Raw genomic sequence first — 14821 nt, 5'->3', positions numbered from 1 at the left:
TGTGAATGTTACAATCCTGTTTGTTTTTTTTGTGTTTCATAAAAGGCTTTCACTAAATGTTTTGTGGCCCAAAAGGTTTTCAAGTAAATTTAATTTTGGCCGAAAAAGGGTTTCAGGTTAAATTTGTTGTTTTCAAATTTTAAAAATCAAATAAAATCTTTCTTTTATGAGGTCATGTCTTGTCAAGTCTTTTCAAATGGTGATGCAGTTGCATGGTTTTAGAAACTTGCTTTTGGGTACGGTTACCAACACTCCCTCTCTTCCCTCCATAACTTCTCCTCAACCCTTCGGTTTCTTCCCTCTCACACCACTATGAGGAAGAAAGTCATTGCAAAAAGGGCTCCTCGTGAAAAGATATACAAACTGCCCACAAAACCTTCCACTCGCTCTCAAGACCGAACCTTTACCCCTTCTCCTTCTCCTCCAACCTCTCCTCCTCGGTGTGATCCCATGGCTCGAACTAAGACTACTCCAAGGTATCCTGCCCCTGCCAAACCTACTCCACCACCAAAGGCAACGCCTTCTAAACCTGCCTCTTCAAAACCTAGCTCTTCAAAGCCACCCTTATCCAAAGGGAAGCGTCCGGCGACGGAGGAACCTGTTCCCGAGCCACAACAACCCAGGGCAAGGTCAGTACCTGTGCGTTCACAGAGAGGTAAAGCTCGAGTTCCTCTCTCATCTGTTAGAGAACCTGAAGTTGATCCTTTTGCTCACAAATCACACTATATGACTTCTCACTCTGATTTTAACCCCCATCGTTTCAAATCTTCCATGAACCACGATTTCTATGATGGAGTTATTAAGTACCGTACTCTATGTCCATCTTTTCTGGCTGACTTACCTGATTTGAAAAAGAAAGGTTTTCCTTTTGTTGCAAACTTAGAATTTTTAGACTGGAATCACCTTTTTGACATCAAAAAACCTGTATATCCTCAGTTGGTCAAAGAATTTTATGCGAACATGACCTATCATGAAGGAAGTGTGCATTCTTATGTTAAGGGCAGAGACATCTTTTTAAATAATGAAACTGTCAGTGATGCATTGAAGTATACTGATGTTGGGCCTTGTGCTTACACTTCGGTTAAGTGGGATGAAGGTGTTGGAATTTCTTATCTTGATGCATTGGCTCACATTTGTGAACATGTTTCTTTAATTGATGGAATCACACCCACTCACAAAGCCCTAGGATATGAACGTGCTCAATTACACCGCATTGTCAACCACATTTTGATTCCTCAAAGTGGTTCATATCAAAGGGTTTCTTACACTGACACACTTGTTTTATATGCCATTATTACAAAAACAGAAATTTCTTTTGCATACTTGATGGCTAGATACATGTTTGATTCTGTTCGAAGTACAAAAGATAAAGCACTTCCTTATGGCATGTTTCTAACTTGCATATTTGAGTATTTTGGTGTTGACTTGACCAATGAGACATATGAAAATAGACATTCATACCTAAAGGGGGGTGGTTCAGTGAAACAGAACAAAGGAACCACTAGATCTGAAAGAGTCGTACTAGATGATGAAGATGAAGAATGTGTCCATGAGGATTCTCCTGCTCCTTCCACCGAGGGTACTTCAATTTCCACTGGGAAGAAATCCACTCTGCTGAATGTGGTCAAGGATGTAGCTCAAGAGTTTGTGTCTCAATCAAATCACATGATTGCCTTGAGCAAGGAACAAAGGAAGTTAGCTAGCAAGCATGAGAACTTTCTGAAGAAATCAAGGGATAGAGTGGCTGTGCTCATGACCTTCATTGATAACCTTAACAATGATGAGGACATTACCACTGATGTGGAAGAGGATGCTGCCTCGGAAGGAGATGGTTCTGATGCCTAAGATTTGTCTCATGAAGACTGCTGCTGCTGCTCTCGTTTTGTCTCATGAATTTTATTTATTCTGCATATGTTGAACTTTTTCAATTTTTTGGATGACTGTAATAACTCTAAATACTGTTGCACTTTTGTTGTTTTAGTTAGAACTTTTGAATTACTATCTAACCTTTCCTTGCAGGGTTTGAATTGATGTTTTTGGGTTGTCCACCCTTGATGACAAAAGGGGGAGTAAGGATAGGATAGTATTTTTTGGTAATTTTGATGTTGATGCAGCTGCTAGTAGTTCATTCGAATCCTTGTGCTGCTAACATACAATTAATGATAGGATGATTATGTGATGTTGCTCATTTGATAACCCTTGTACAAGATATATTGTACATAACTCTTTATCGTGCTTTCTTTAAGAACAATGTGAAACAGGGATAAAGAGGAAAGCATAAATTCAAGGGGAGCTACTGTTGAAAAGGATAGGGGGAGCAACATAAAATCAAAGGGAGTTTTTCTAAACCTAACTCAAACTTATTTCCTTTTGATTATTGCTTAAATTATGTTTGTCATCAAGGGGGAGATTGTTGAGTTAAGAAATTAACTAAATTAATTAATGATGACAAACATTATTTTTGAGCAAAATAAATAATTAGTGTTGATTAATTATATCTACTTATTAACTAATTGTTTATTGTTGCAGGCCAAAATGTTAATAGCCCAAAAGGTATAAGGACAATGCAGCAAGGCTAATGGGTAAAGTCCAAACAAAAGCAAAGGATAAAAGCCAAAGAAATCAGATGGGCCAAACGGGTTACATGATCCAAGCCCGAACTGGTTTCAGAATTGAAATTCCCTCTCTCCTGCTTAACTAAAAGCAACGTTCTTCTTCCTTCTAATCAAGTCACATCAAGATTTCAGAAAAAGCAAGAAAGAGAAAGAGAAGAAAAGCTTCTTCCATAAGCCATTAACCAAAGAAGCAAGAGAGAGAGAGTTGAAGCTTGAAGCACAGAAGCTAAAACAGAAATCCCAAGCTAAATCAAGCTTAAGAAAGGTAAACCATATCATCTTGCATGAATCAGATCTTCATCCTTTCTTCCCTACTCTCTGCTCTATCCGAAAATGGCTGTGAAGGGAAAGTTGCACTCTGCCCTATTCTGCTGTGTATCTACGGTCTTACTCAAGACTTGGGGACCAAGTTGGTATTCAAGGGTTCAGATTTGGTTGACCATTGGAAAACAAGTTCAGTTACATATTCATGGCTTTCGGTCAAGTTGGAAAAGTCAGAAGGAAAGGTTCCAATTTGATGATTGAATAGAAAAAGTGAATCTGTGGTTGGTGAAGCTCAAGGCTCAAGGTGTTGACCTTGGATGAAGAACCAAAGAACGTGCAAGAAGATAAAAGAAGAGCTTGCTGTTCATTCAAGGTAAGGAGAGAAAACCAGAGTTTGATAAGTTGAGTTCTGTGAAGTATTCCCTGTGAAGTTTCTCTACTTGGACAATGCTCTCTATCAAAGAAGCATTCTGCCAATACTGAAGAACAAATTCAGAGGTTTGCAAAGCTGGTTTTTCACATAACTTAGAGGCTGTTGATGAAGTCAATCTCCTTCATGTTTTTCTGATTGTAATGTACTTTTCTAAGCTTATCTTTCTGTAATTTCTTGAGAGAAAAGGCAAAGTGAGAAAGCTTAAGAAAAAGCCATGAGTGAAATAGTTGAGAGATACACTTGAGAGAAAAGCCTAGAGTTGTTTTCAGATTTCTTTAGGTTGGTTAATTGTCTTGTATCTTGCACTTGTTTGGTTTCCCTTTCTTAGTTGGGTTAGCACTAAGAGAAGATAGTTAGGTGTTAGCATAGCCAATGTCAAGTTAGGCTAGAACTTGAGTGTGAAATTGGTGTATGTAATACTGTTAACTATAGTGAAATTCTTCCATATTTGTGGAGGATACTGGATGTAGGTTGCATAGCACAAAGCAACCGAACCAGGATATATGCTGGTGTTAGCTTCTTCTTCTCTGTCATGTTCTGTTTTCTGTTTTTCATGAGACAAAAATAAATTGTCTCATAAATTTCCGCTGCTGAGTTCAAACAGAATCAGATTCAAAGCTTTGCTTAAAAAGGGTCAAAACAGCAAATTAAAAGGAAGGCATAGATTCAACCCCCCTTCTCTAAGCCTACCACAACCTTCAATTTTGCATAATTCAAAACTCTCATCCTCTTTTTCTTAGCTTCTTCATCATCATGATCTCCTTCTTCTTTTTTTGTTCTTTTTTTTTTATAATTTTTTTGTTTTAATTACTTTTTTAATAAGAATAAAAATAAAAAAATTAAACAAAAAAATACATAATACTACAAATTACTAGAAAAAAAAATACAATAATAATAAAAGAATAATGATAAAGAAAAGAATGTTAAGTAAAAATTGAAATGTATAAACACACTTTTATTAATGAAATTAATTTTTGTTAAATTTAGACTATTTAATTAGACCCTATTCTCAAAATAATTTAGATGTGTAACGCATATAAAGTGTGTATTTAGCATCACCGGTTTTAAAATCCAGATAAGGAAGTACGCATAAATTAAAACGAGTTAGACTAAAGTAAAATTAACCGTTTTTCTTTCTTTTAGTGAGCATTGAGTTCATGATAAACACACTCATATATCTGTGACACACTCATAAATTTCATGTGATTTTGCTAGTGTACTCACCCAATAATTTCTCGTATATAGTAATTATATTTATATAACTTTATTTCCCCAGCCACACATTACAAACCAAATCAATTTTATCAATTAATTAAAGTAAGAACTAAGGTGAAAAATTTATGTCGGCAGGGGTCTTGATGATGAAATAATGGAAGCTAGAAAATATCATTCCAATTGTGCAGAGAACCTTCAAACTACCAAATTCCATTTACTGCATTGCTTAATAGATAATTTCTTTAATTATAATTATATTGTTTAATTTACCCATTATTATATTGCGTGAGCATAATAAGCTTTTGTCTCTTCTTTTTCTTGTGGTGCTAATTAACCCTTCATCTATGTCAAAGGCTTTATGAATATGAATATGGAACATATGTTATTCTATTACTCTATTGCGCCAAATCGAGTCTAAATGAACTTTTTATGATGGGAGAAAATAATTTATTTTTTAATAAAAGGGCTATTTAAAAGGATCACTAGGTAACTTTATTTGTCACCACAAAGAAACATAATTAACGCAAATCTGCTTTTCTTAGTAAGATTAGAATTAGATACTCTAGTGTTGTATTAAAGCAACTTAGTCACATGGTTGCAGATATATTTAATAGCAGATATTACAGTTGAATTTCTAGATTTTGACAAAAAAAAAAAAACAGAGTCAAATTGGTAAATAACCGTTATGACTTGAGGCAGAGTCAAATCCAAAACATAATTATCTACTCAATTTGAGTCATAACAATAGCAGCTAATATTGATAAATGTTAAGAACTCAAGACTTATTTTATTTATATTTTTATTTTTCAATATTTTTTTAATAAAATTTTAAAGATAAAAATAGAAATCTCTTCATTTATTTAATATAATGTTTTAATTTTACATTTTAGTAATTGTTCATCATAAATATACTACTTGAAATACAATAAATTTAGATTTTTTTATTTTTTTTACTAATTTTTCATAAATTTAAGTGATACTTAATTAATTTTGGGGTTTATTAAGAATCGAATTCTTTACCTTCTGGATTCTAATACCATGTCATAATACCACTCATCCCAAAAGCTTGAGCTGATAGAAAAAGGTAACACTAATAATTATATCTCTAAATCTTCATTATACATATTGTACAAATATTCCATTGACTCCCTGTATTTTCTCTTTATTTAAACAGATAACTGAACTAATTATTTGATATAATATATATTTATATTTTAGATCATTCTAATTATGTTAGTAAGAGTAAGAATTGTAGTACATGAATGGCACCCTTTATTAGAATGAATGAATGAATGATAGACAGAAAGATAGTTAGTTAGTTTGGGGAATTCTTTTTGAAGCTTAGTGAGGGGAATGTGAGTGAATCACCAATCACAAACACGTCCACGTCAACACACGCGCGGGGATTGGCGCGTGGGAGAGGCACGGTGGGTATTCCCAAGAGATGGAGACGCATTCGTTCCATTCTTTCACTCGCAAATCGCAATTCTTCGCCTTTCGGGTGGCTCCGCTACCTTAGCTTGCCGCTGCCGCTGACGGAATTCAAAAACCACCTCTCTCTGCGCCTCCAATCCGCTAATTAACTGAAACTGAAACCGAAACCCTACGTTTTTCTTCGCTTCGAGGTTAGATTTTCATTTCATGCAATTAATTCCTCTTTTTCCAATGTTTGTTGCGGTCCAATTCGCAATTGATTCACTTTTCTTCTTTTCACCTATTCCCTTTAGCTTTCATTTTCTTCTCCGTCTACCAACTCTCTATTGCTTATTAAACAGTTCATTGTTTATCAGTTTTTTTTTTAAGGTTAATTCAATAGATTTTTCAGCATCTTTTTCTTCGTAAGTTTCGTGCTTACTTACATGGAGAGAGGAAAATAATTTTTTTTAAAGCTTAACGCTGTTAATTAGTGTTTTTGTTTGTGATGTGAAGTAAAACCTTAGTTTGAGCACTTTGAGTTCTGAACCATGAGATTGTTATATGCTCATACTACTATTGGATGTTTAGTTGTCAAAACATGATTCTTGTTGCTCGATGATAGTCATGGCTTTTGTTTGTTTTAATTGAAAAAAAGGAGAAAAAACTCTTTTAAAGGATCACCAAATTTCATCAAGTTTGAATCTCTTAAGACTTGGTTCAGCTCCCTTCCTTCTTCCAGTCTCTGTTGTAATACTGAGAAGAAGTAAATGCAGTAATTTGTATTTCATAGTTGATTGGGGTTGGCAATTTACCAACCCCCCCCCCCCCCCCCTTTCTCCCCAAAAAAAACCACCAAAACCAAACAAAAGATTTGTGTTGGGATAATTTTGAAACAGAATTCATATGCGAATTTATGTGTGAACTGTGGCTTTATGCATAGCACTCATTGGTCCATTGGGTTTTGTGTTTATCGGGATAGCATATACTTGTGTCTCTATGTGTTTTTCCTTTTCTTTTTTCTTTTCGTTTTGTTTTGTTTTGTTTTGTTTTGTTTTTTTTTTTTTGCTTAACCCAACTGCTCACTTTGACTTTTTTGTTTTCCTGGAAAACCTTAAACTGATGTTTTCTATATTGGTTAAATGGTAAACTGCATAATAGTAAACCTCAGGATAATTTTGAATATGTTTGATTATGTATATTGCTTGATAAAAGAAAAAAGGGGCTGCGGCATCTGATGATTTCTGGACTAAATTTTGACGACTGACGAGTATACCTAATTGACTACGAAGTATTATTAGGCATTGCATATATATCTTGCATGCAGCTTTTGAGTTTTGGATCATAACAGCTATGATGATGGTTTAGGGTCTTTGTACATTATTTTCCTTCTATAAAGTTAAGACTTGTGATCAATAAGTTTTCATGCTGAGACTGAAGAATTTTTGTCTTAATCAGTGTGAACATTGATGACAACTTGTCTAGTCTGGGCGTCAAGAACAGAATGCAATTTGTGTAGTATTTTTCTGGTGAGCATTATAATCCGTTGGAAGACCTGAGGCCTGTGCATACATTAGTTGACTGGGATAATTGACACTTTTATCTTTCAATTAACAATGTAGGAAAACAATGAAAGCACACCCTGCAAAGCAACTCAATAACATGGGGATGTCAGGAGCACTTCCTTCCTCGTTGGCCGGCCTTCCACCGTCTCTAGAAGATACATACTCCAAATTATCTGATTCACAGCCTACTTTTGTGGAAAATGAGCTTACAACAAGACCTTTTACTCATTCAAGTTCTAGTGGAGTAGTTGGGCCTATGTTTTCTTCTTCTCCGGGATATTCAACCGATCTTCATCATTCATCCCTTTCACCTCATGATAAACAATCTAAAAATACTCATTTTTTGTCACCGACATTCGGTAACATTGCTTCGTTGCCATTACCTTATTCTTCAAATAATGGACCAATACCTTCGACCACACCAACCCATTATTCCAAAGGAAACAGTGCTTCCTGGCATGCAAATTCCCTGAATAGCTTTCTTGATTTGCCCACTAGTAACCCCATTGACCGCAGTCAAGTAGAAAGCAGTGCCTGCAATATTATGGCATCTGAGGATTATTCTAAGCAAAATAATTGGCAGGAGTGGGCTGACCAGCTAATCAGTGACGATGACACTTTGACTTCAAATTGGAATGATATTCTTGTTGACAACATTCAAGATCTTGAACCAAAGGTTAGACTTTTTTATTCCTCAAATTTATATTAGCTTAACGGTTTTAGGAATGTATTGACTTCATTTTGTTGTTTTAGGTGGTGTTCCAGGTTCCAAAATCATCTTCACAATTTCCAGCAGGCCATCAACAACTACCTGCTTCATCTGGAGAAAATCATGTGGGTGCCACGCCATCTTCCTCAGCAAATTCTGCACCTGCCAAGCCCCGGATGCGTTGGACACCCGAGCTTCATGAGGCCTTTGTGGATGCTGTCAATCAACTAGGTGGGAGTGAAAGTAAGTCCAGCCCTCTTTCTCTACTTTGCTAATTAAGGGCTTTGGTTTGTTCATTTTCTTGATCATTCTTTTTTTCCCGTTTTCTTTTTGCAGGAGCTACTCCTAAGGGCGTGCTGAAACTCATGAAAGTTGAAGGACTAACTATATACCATGTTAAAAGCCACTTACAGGTATGTGCAATTTGCTTTATCTTTCTAAGTTTGTTTTGTTACATGTCTTTTATGAAATTAATTGCTCTATGAAATGCAGAAATACAGGACAGCTAGATATAGACCAGAGTCATCTGAAGGTACATAAAATATGCATTGTATTAATATAATTTTGTATATTTGTTAGGATGACTTTATCAAACTTTTTGCAAAATTTACTGGAAATTTGTTTGCTCTTGATCCAAAAGTTTTGAAATTCACATAAAATATGCTGAAGAAAAAGGAAGAAAAAGAATCACATTATATAAGAAGTTATTGGATGGGGTAGGAGTCTAAAGCATTACATTGGTGTAAATGGCTCAACACTTTGTATAAAATGATTATATGTTTTAATTGATTCTCCTTCTATTCTTGGTGTCAATTTTTCTCTGCCGTTTTATCCTTCTGTTTAAATGCAAGTTCCCACTGCATATTATCCTACAGTTTGCATAAATATGTTTTGAAGTTTCTAAAGGCAAACTATTAAACCATATCTATATGCTATCTTCCATTTCCATATATATATATATATATATATATATATATATATATATATATATATATATGGAAATTGGGTGAAAATTCTAGGCTACATGAAGTAGATTTGAGTATCTTATTGAGCATTAACATGCATATAAATCCACTTTTCTATTTTATACTTTTATGCGAAAACCGAAAAGAAGTAGAGTTTTGATATTATATAACTACAAAAGTAATAGTATGTAGTTCTATTATTTCCTTAAAAAAATCAATTTTAGGTCAATCTTGTATATTGGTAATCTTGTGAAACCTTAGCTCTGTGAAATCTAGTACTGTGTCTTAAGTCGCTTCCTTGAAATCTGTAGCATTTTCTTTGTATATGTAGTTAGATAATGGGCTATTGGTTGACAGTTTATATTGTGTTCACAGGATCTTCTGAGAAAAAACTAGGTACCATTGAAGAGATGCCATCTTTAGATTTGAAGACGTAAGTTAATTATTTACTGCTATTTTAAGTACCTTTTGTTATGTAATATTGCTGTGTTTTTGTGACATTGAAGAGATGCCATCTCTAGATTTAAAAATGTAAGTTAATTATATGCCATCTCTAGATTTAAAAATGAAAGTTAATTATCTACTGCTATTTTAAGTAACTTCTGTTATGTAGTATTTCTGGGTTCTTGTGACTATTGATGCATCAATTGTTAGACAACGTTTTGTTCTCTAATGCAATCTGATGTTGCTAATTAAAGCAATATCCATAATTTTAAATATTAGGTCATTTTCCATGGACAGACACGATTTTTTTTTTCTGACTTCATCATTGTGTTGTACAGTGGTATTGAAATCACTGAAGCTCTGCGAATGCAGATGGAGGTTCAGAAGCGCTTGCACGAGCAGCTTGAGGTATGTGCTTCCTTTATTTGGGAATCTACAGTAGGATATGTTTGGTGAATTGTTACATGGCTAAGACATGTTTTAAGGAGTTTGTTTGCAAGCTTTATTTCTGTTGCAATACTATAGAATTTCATCATTTATAGCTAAGTGGAATTAGTGAGAATAACAGTTTAAGAGTTGCTAGTTTTGAAATGAACTTCAAGTGAGGTTTGTGAGCTTGTTGATAGGAAATTATAGCATAAAGAAAGGACCAACAATTACTTACTAGTTATAAATCCTCCAGAAGCTGCAAATAGTAAGGGGAAACAAAATACATCAGCTATAAGAGCAACCCAGCCATTCCATAGAAGTTAAGGAGGAATTTATGTATTGGTAAAATTAGTTGAATTTCACAGTAAACAAATACACTGAACATATATAAACTCCAAGTCAAACAGAAACATTCAGTAGTCTCTGATTAGTCTAAAATAGCTTACAAAATAGTTACGGAAGTATCTTACACTGCAAAAGGAGGTCAGCATCTCAGTCGTTTCTCTTTCCTTTTTACTGCTACTAACAATGCATGGGACATTTTTCAAGGCCTTTGAACTCCTCTTGATTCTTATATTCCGTTTTCCTTGATTTAAGAGTAACAAAATATCGTTACTATATTTAGCCATGTGGAATTTGGTAATCAGCAAATATGCCTATAGAATTTATGTTTTTGTTAAATCTCTTTGATGAACTGTCAGGACTCTACACTTATTTCTCTTACATTTATAATGTCCTTTTTTGCCTTAGCTGATACAGTTTTCTCCCCCTTCTTTTTGCATCAGATTCAAAGAAATCTACAGTTACGTATAGAAGAACAAGGAAGGTATCTCCAGATGATGTTTGAGAAGCAATGCAAATCTGGTGGCATTGAACCATTCAAGGCATCATCATCTGCCATTGATAGTACATCTGGAGTGTCCTCTGATGCCATGAAAGATTCACCTGCCAAAAGTGAAATGGAAGCCACCCCAGTGGACCTTTGCAGTTCAGCGCCTCATCAAGCTAATGGCAATGCCACAGCTGAGAAAAAATCACTGGAAGTGAGTGGGAAGCAAGATGCTCCCGAAGATCCTAAGCAACTTGCTTCTGAAAGTGAAGATAGTGGTCATCCCCCAAAGCGTCCGAGGACAGATGAGTGAGGCAATGTGATCTGTTGAATCAGCATTGAACTGAGAAAAGACGATACTGATTCATTAAAGATTCTATTTTAAGTAAGGAAGGCTAGTCTGATTGATATCTAGAGCTCCGTAACTTAACGAGATCTTCCTGTCCTGTTTTGTTCAATAAGGACTTGCATGTTTACTTTTAATTTAGCTGAAAAATGATAAAAAGTTTTGGTAATCCACATTTGATACCTTGGTCAGTGTGAGATTCTAGTGTACAGTTCAGATAAGTCTTACCACCCTCCTATAGTCCAAACAGTCCAAATTTCTTGTACTATCTACTATGTACAACAGCTCCAACTTGAACTCTTTCTTTATCTGGACGAAATAAAATTTAAAAGGAAAAAAAATGCTAAAAGGAGGCACAATTCTAGATTTAACGTTGCTCCCTTCTTATTGTTTAACTTTGGAATTGGAGCATATTTTCTTGCTGTTTAGTTTTTGCGTTTCATTCTGTGATTTCTTTTATCAGAAATTTTGGCATTGTTTCGCATGTAATAGAAAGGAATACCTCATTTTGAAAATATCCCTATTTAGACTGACATGCCTTCTTTCTTCGCTTCTTTCATTTTTCTCAATTTATGTTATTAATATTAGGGCAAAACACTAAAATAAACCTAAGGGAAGGAAATTTTTACGCAAATCCGTCAAACCAAAATCTGGTTCATAAATCAACCAATGCATGTTTATATGTAATTCGAATCAATTAGATTCGAACTCGATCTATACATAATTTGAATCATGTTGCTTCGAATTATACACAAAACTCACACACACACTAATTCAAATCAACCTGATTCGAATTACACACATACAATCATTCGAATTACACCCTGATTATTAAAAAAAAAAATAATTTATTAAAAAATTTATTAAAAAAATAATAATTTAAAATTAAAAAAATATATATTTTATTTCATTTATTAAAAAAAAGCTAACAAAATATTTAATTACGAGAATTCTTTAAAATATTAACGAGCTATCAATTCGAATTCCATACAATACTCTTTTGTCCATTTTAAATAGCTCATGAATATTTTTTAATAAATTTTTTTAAATTATATGGTGAGATATTACATGATTCGAATTACGCATGGGAAGTTCAATCACTCTGATTCGAATTATATGGTGAGCAATTCAAATTCTATACAATACTCTTCTGCCCATTCTTGATAGCTCATGAATATTTTTTAATAAATTTATTTTAATTATACCACAAAAAAATATTTTATTCTATGCAAAATAATTTAAAAAATGGCTTAAAAGATGTTAGGAGTACTATAAAAATTTGTAATGACTTAGGACATTAAAGAAATACTCTACATAGTCGATAATAATTTAGAAATTAAAGAAAATATATTTTTATCATGTATTTACCTAAATCACTAGAATATGACAAACTTTTATAGTATTCATAACATTTTTTAAGCCATTTTTTTAAATTTATTTTGTATAGAATAAAATATATTTTTTAATTATTTTGGATGGAATAAAATATTTTCTTTAATGTCTAAATTATTATTGACTATGTAGAGTATTTTATTTAAAATTTGTATACATGCATATATTTACCTAAGTCATTAGAACATTACAAATTTTTATAGTACTCCTAACATTTTTTAAGCCATTTTTTAAATTATTTTGCATAGAATAAAATATTTTTTTGTGGTATAACTAAAATAAATTTATTAAAAAATATTCATGAGCTATCAAGAATGGGTAGAAGAGTATTGTATAGAATTCGAATTGCTCACCATATAATTCGAATTAGAGTGATTGAACTTCCCATGCGTAATTCGAATCATGTAATATCTCACCATATATTTTAAAAAAATTAATTAAAAAATATTCATGAGCTATTAAAAATGGACAAAAGAGTATCGTATGAAATTCAAATTGATAGCTCATTAATATTTTAAAGAAATCTTATAATTAAATATTTTGTTAAGCTTTTTTTAATGCATGAAATAAAATATATATTTTTTAAATTTTAAATTATTATTTTTTTAATAAATTATTAATTTTTTAATAATTAGGGTGTAATTCGAATTACCCTGATTCGAATTATTGTATATATGTAATTCGAATCAGGATTCGAATTAGTGTGTGTGAATTTTGTGTATAATTCGAAGCAGGGTTAAGTATGATTTTGGTCCCTAACGTAGGGGCCAAAAATCGATTTCGTCCCTCGGCTTTTTTTCGCTTTAAAATGGTCCCCAAAATTTCAGTTTGTTTTAAAATGGTCCTTCGGACCAAAATGCCCCTACCCCTTCTTCCCCAAAATCATGCCACCACCACCACCACCACCACCAGAACCAGAACCACCACCACCACCCCCATCCACTGCCAAACTCAGAAAATCAACATCATCATCGTCATCCTCATCAGAACTCAGATCCAAAACTCAGATCCATAATTCAAATTCAGACAAACAAAAACTCAACTCATAAAATCATCATAAAAGATCCAGAACTCAACTCAGATAAACAAAAATTCAGATCCAGAAATTTCACAAAAAAATTCAATTCACAGAATTCACAGAAGAAGAAGAAGAAGCGGGGGACGGCGGCGGGAAGAAGTGGGGGGCGGCGGTGGGTGTGGCGGTGGGAAGAAGAAGAAGAAGAAGAAGAAGAAGAAGAAGAAGGGGGGCGGCGGTGGGTATGGCGGCGGGAGAAGATGAAGAAGAAGAAGAAAAAGGGGGCGGCGGTGGGTGGGGCGGCGGTGAGTGCGGCGGCGGGAGAAGAAGAAGAAAAAAGCGGTGTGACGGCGGGCATGGGCGGCGGTGCAGCGGCGGGCGGAGGCGGCGGGCGGCGGCGGTGCAGCGGCGGGCGGAGGCGGCGGGCAGCGACGGTGCAGCGGCATGGGTCTCCCCCCTCCACCCCCTCCCCCCCTTTTCTCCCTCCCCACCCCCTCCCTCCCTTTTCTCCCTCCCCCTTTTCTCCCCACCCACCCCCGCTTCTGTTATCCCCTCCTTTCTTTCTTTCTTTTCTTTTTTTATTTATTTATTTTATATTTATTTTATTTTATAATTTTTTTAATAAAGGGTAATTTGGTAATAAAAAAAATATAATTGGTAAAAAGGACGATTTTAAAACAAACCGGAACCTCAGGACCTTTTTAAAGCGAAAAAAAGCCGAGGGACGAAATCGAATTATGTGTAGATCGAGATAAACATGCATTAGTTGATTTATGAACCAGATTTTGGTTTGGCGAATTTGCGTAAAAATTTTCTCCCCTTGGCTTATTTTAGTGTTTTGCCCTTAATATTATGTATATTATAATTGTTTAGAAAATAATTCTCATTTTAAGTAAAATAAAATTTTATATGGCATAAAGCAATCACTTAAAACTTAGAGTAAGGCATTTTAAAATAGTGATGGGTTATGAAAATAAAAAAACAAAATCATAATATAAACATATAGTATTAGAATTTGTTGGGAAACTAGTTTTTTCCTTTTCGTAGAAATAATAAGAACCTGCTTTTTTTTTTTGGTGACTATAAGAACCTGCTTTAAGTTTGGGATTTTATGTTAATAATTATTAAATTTGGATTTTTCACTTGAATAAAATAAAAAGAAAAGTAAACAAAAAAATGTATTGGAA

At 34.1% G+C, this 14821-nt stretch overlaps 1 protein-coding gene across 4 annotated transcripts; it reads left to right on the top strand.

The window, feature by feature from the left end:
* Positions 1-5757: 5757 nt before the first annotated feature.
* Positions 5758-11598, top strand: LOC112695167 (protein PHR1-LIKE 1). 4 transcript variants are annotated; one of them, XM_025747412.3, is made up of 9 exons: positions 5758-6152; positions 7399-7469; positions 7563-8181; positions 8271-8457; positions 8551-8627; positions 8707-8746; positions 9555-9612; positions 9962-10031; positions 10838-11598. In XM_025747412.3, the coding sequence occupies exons 3-9, from the start codon at positions 7570-7572 to the stop codon at positions 11192-11194; spliced, it is 1401 nt and encodes a 466-aa protein (XP_025603197.1). In that variant the 5' UTR covers positions 5758-6152; positions 7399-7469; positions 7563-7569; the 3' UTR covers positions 11195-11598. The 4 variants fall into 4 exon arrangements, with proteins under 4 accessions (XP_025603197.1, XP_025603196.1, XP_025603195.1 ...); XM_025747411.3 differs by having other exon boundaries at positions 8259-8457; XM_025747410.3 differs by lacking the exon at positions 7399-7469 and having other exon boundaries at positions 5792-6152; positions 8259-8457.
* Positions 11599-14821: the final 3223 nt, after the last annotated feature.

Source organism: Arachis hypogaea, chromosome 6 (genome assembly GCF_003086295.3).
Source record: "Arachis hypogaea cultivar Tifrunner chromosome 6, arahy.Tifrunner.gnm2.J5K5, whole genome shotgun sequence".
Classification (NCBI taxonomy): domain Eukaryota; kingdom Viridiplantae; phylum Streptophyta; class Magnoliopsida; order Fabales; family Fabaceae; genus Arachis; species Arachis hypogaea.
This window is presented reverse-complemented; position numbering and strand designations above follow the sequence as displayed.

Bases quoted from the DNA above. Each gene is read 5' to 3' on its own strand.
- LOC112695167 (XM_025747411.3), top strand. From the start codon at position 7,570: ATGAAAGCACACCCTGCAAAGCAACTCAATAACATGGGGATGTCAGGA. The intron at 8,458-8,550 runs GTAAGTCCAGCC...TTCTTTTTGCAG, and splicing joins TCAACTAGGTGGGAGTGAAA to GAGCTACTCCTAAGGGCGTG. The intron at 10,032-10,837 runs GTATGTGCTTCC...TTTTTGCATCAG, and splicing joins GCTTGCACGAGCAGCTTGAG to ATTCAAAGAAATCTACAGTT.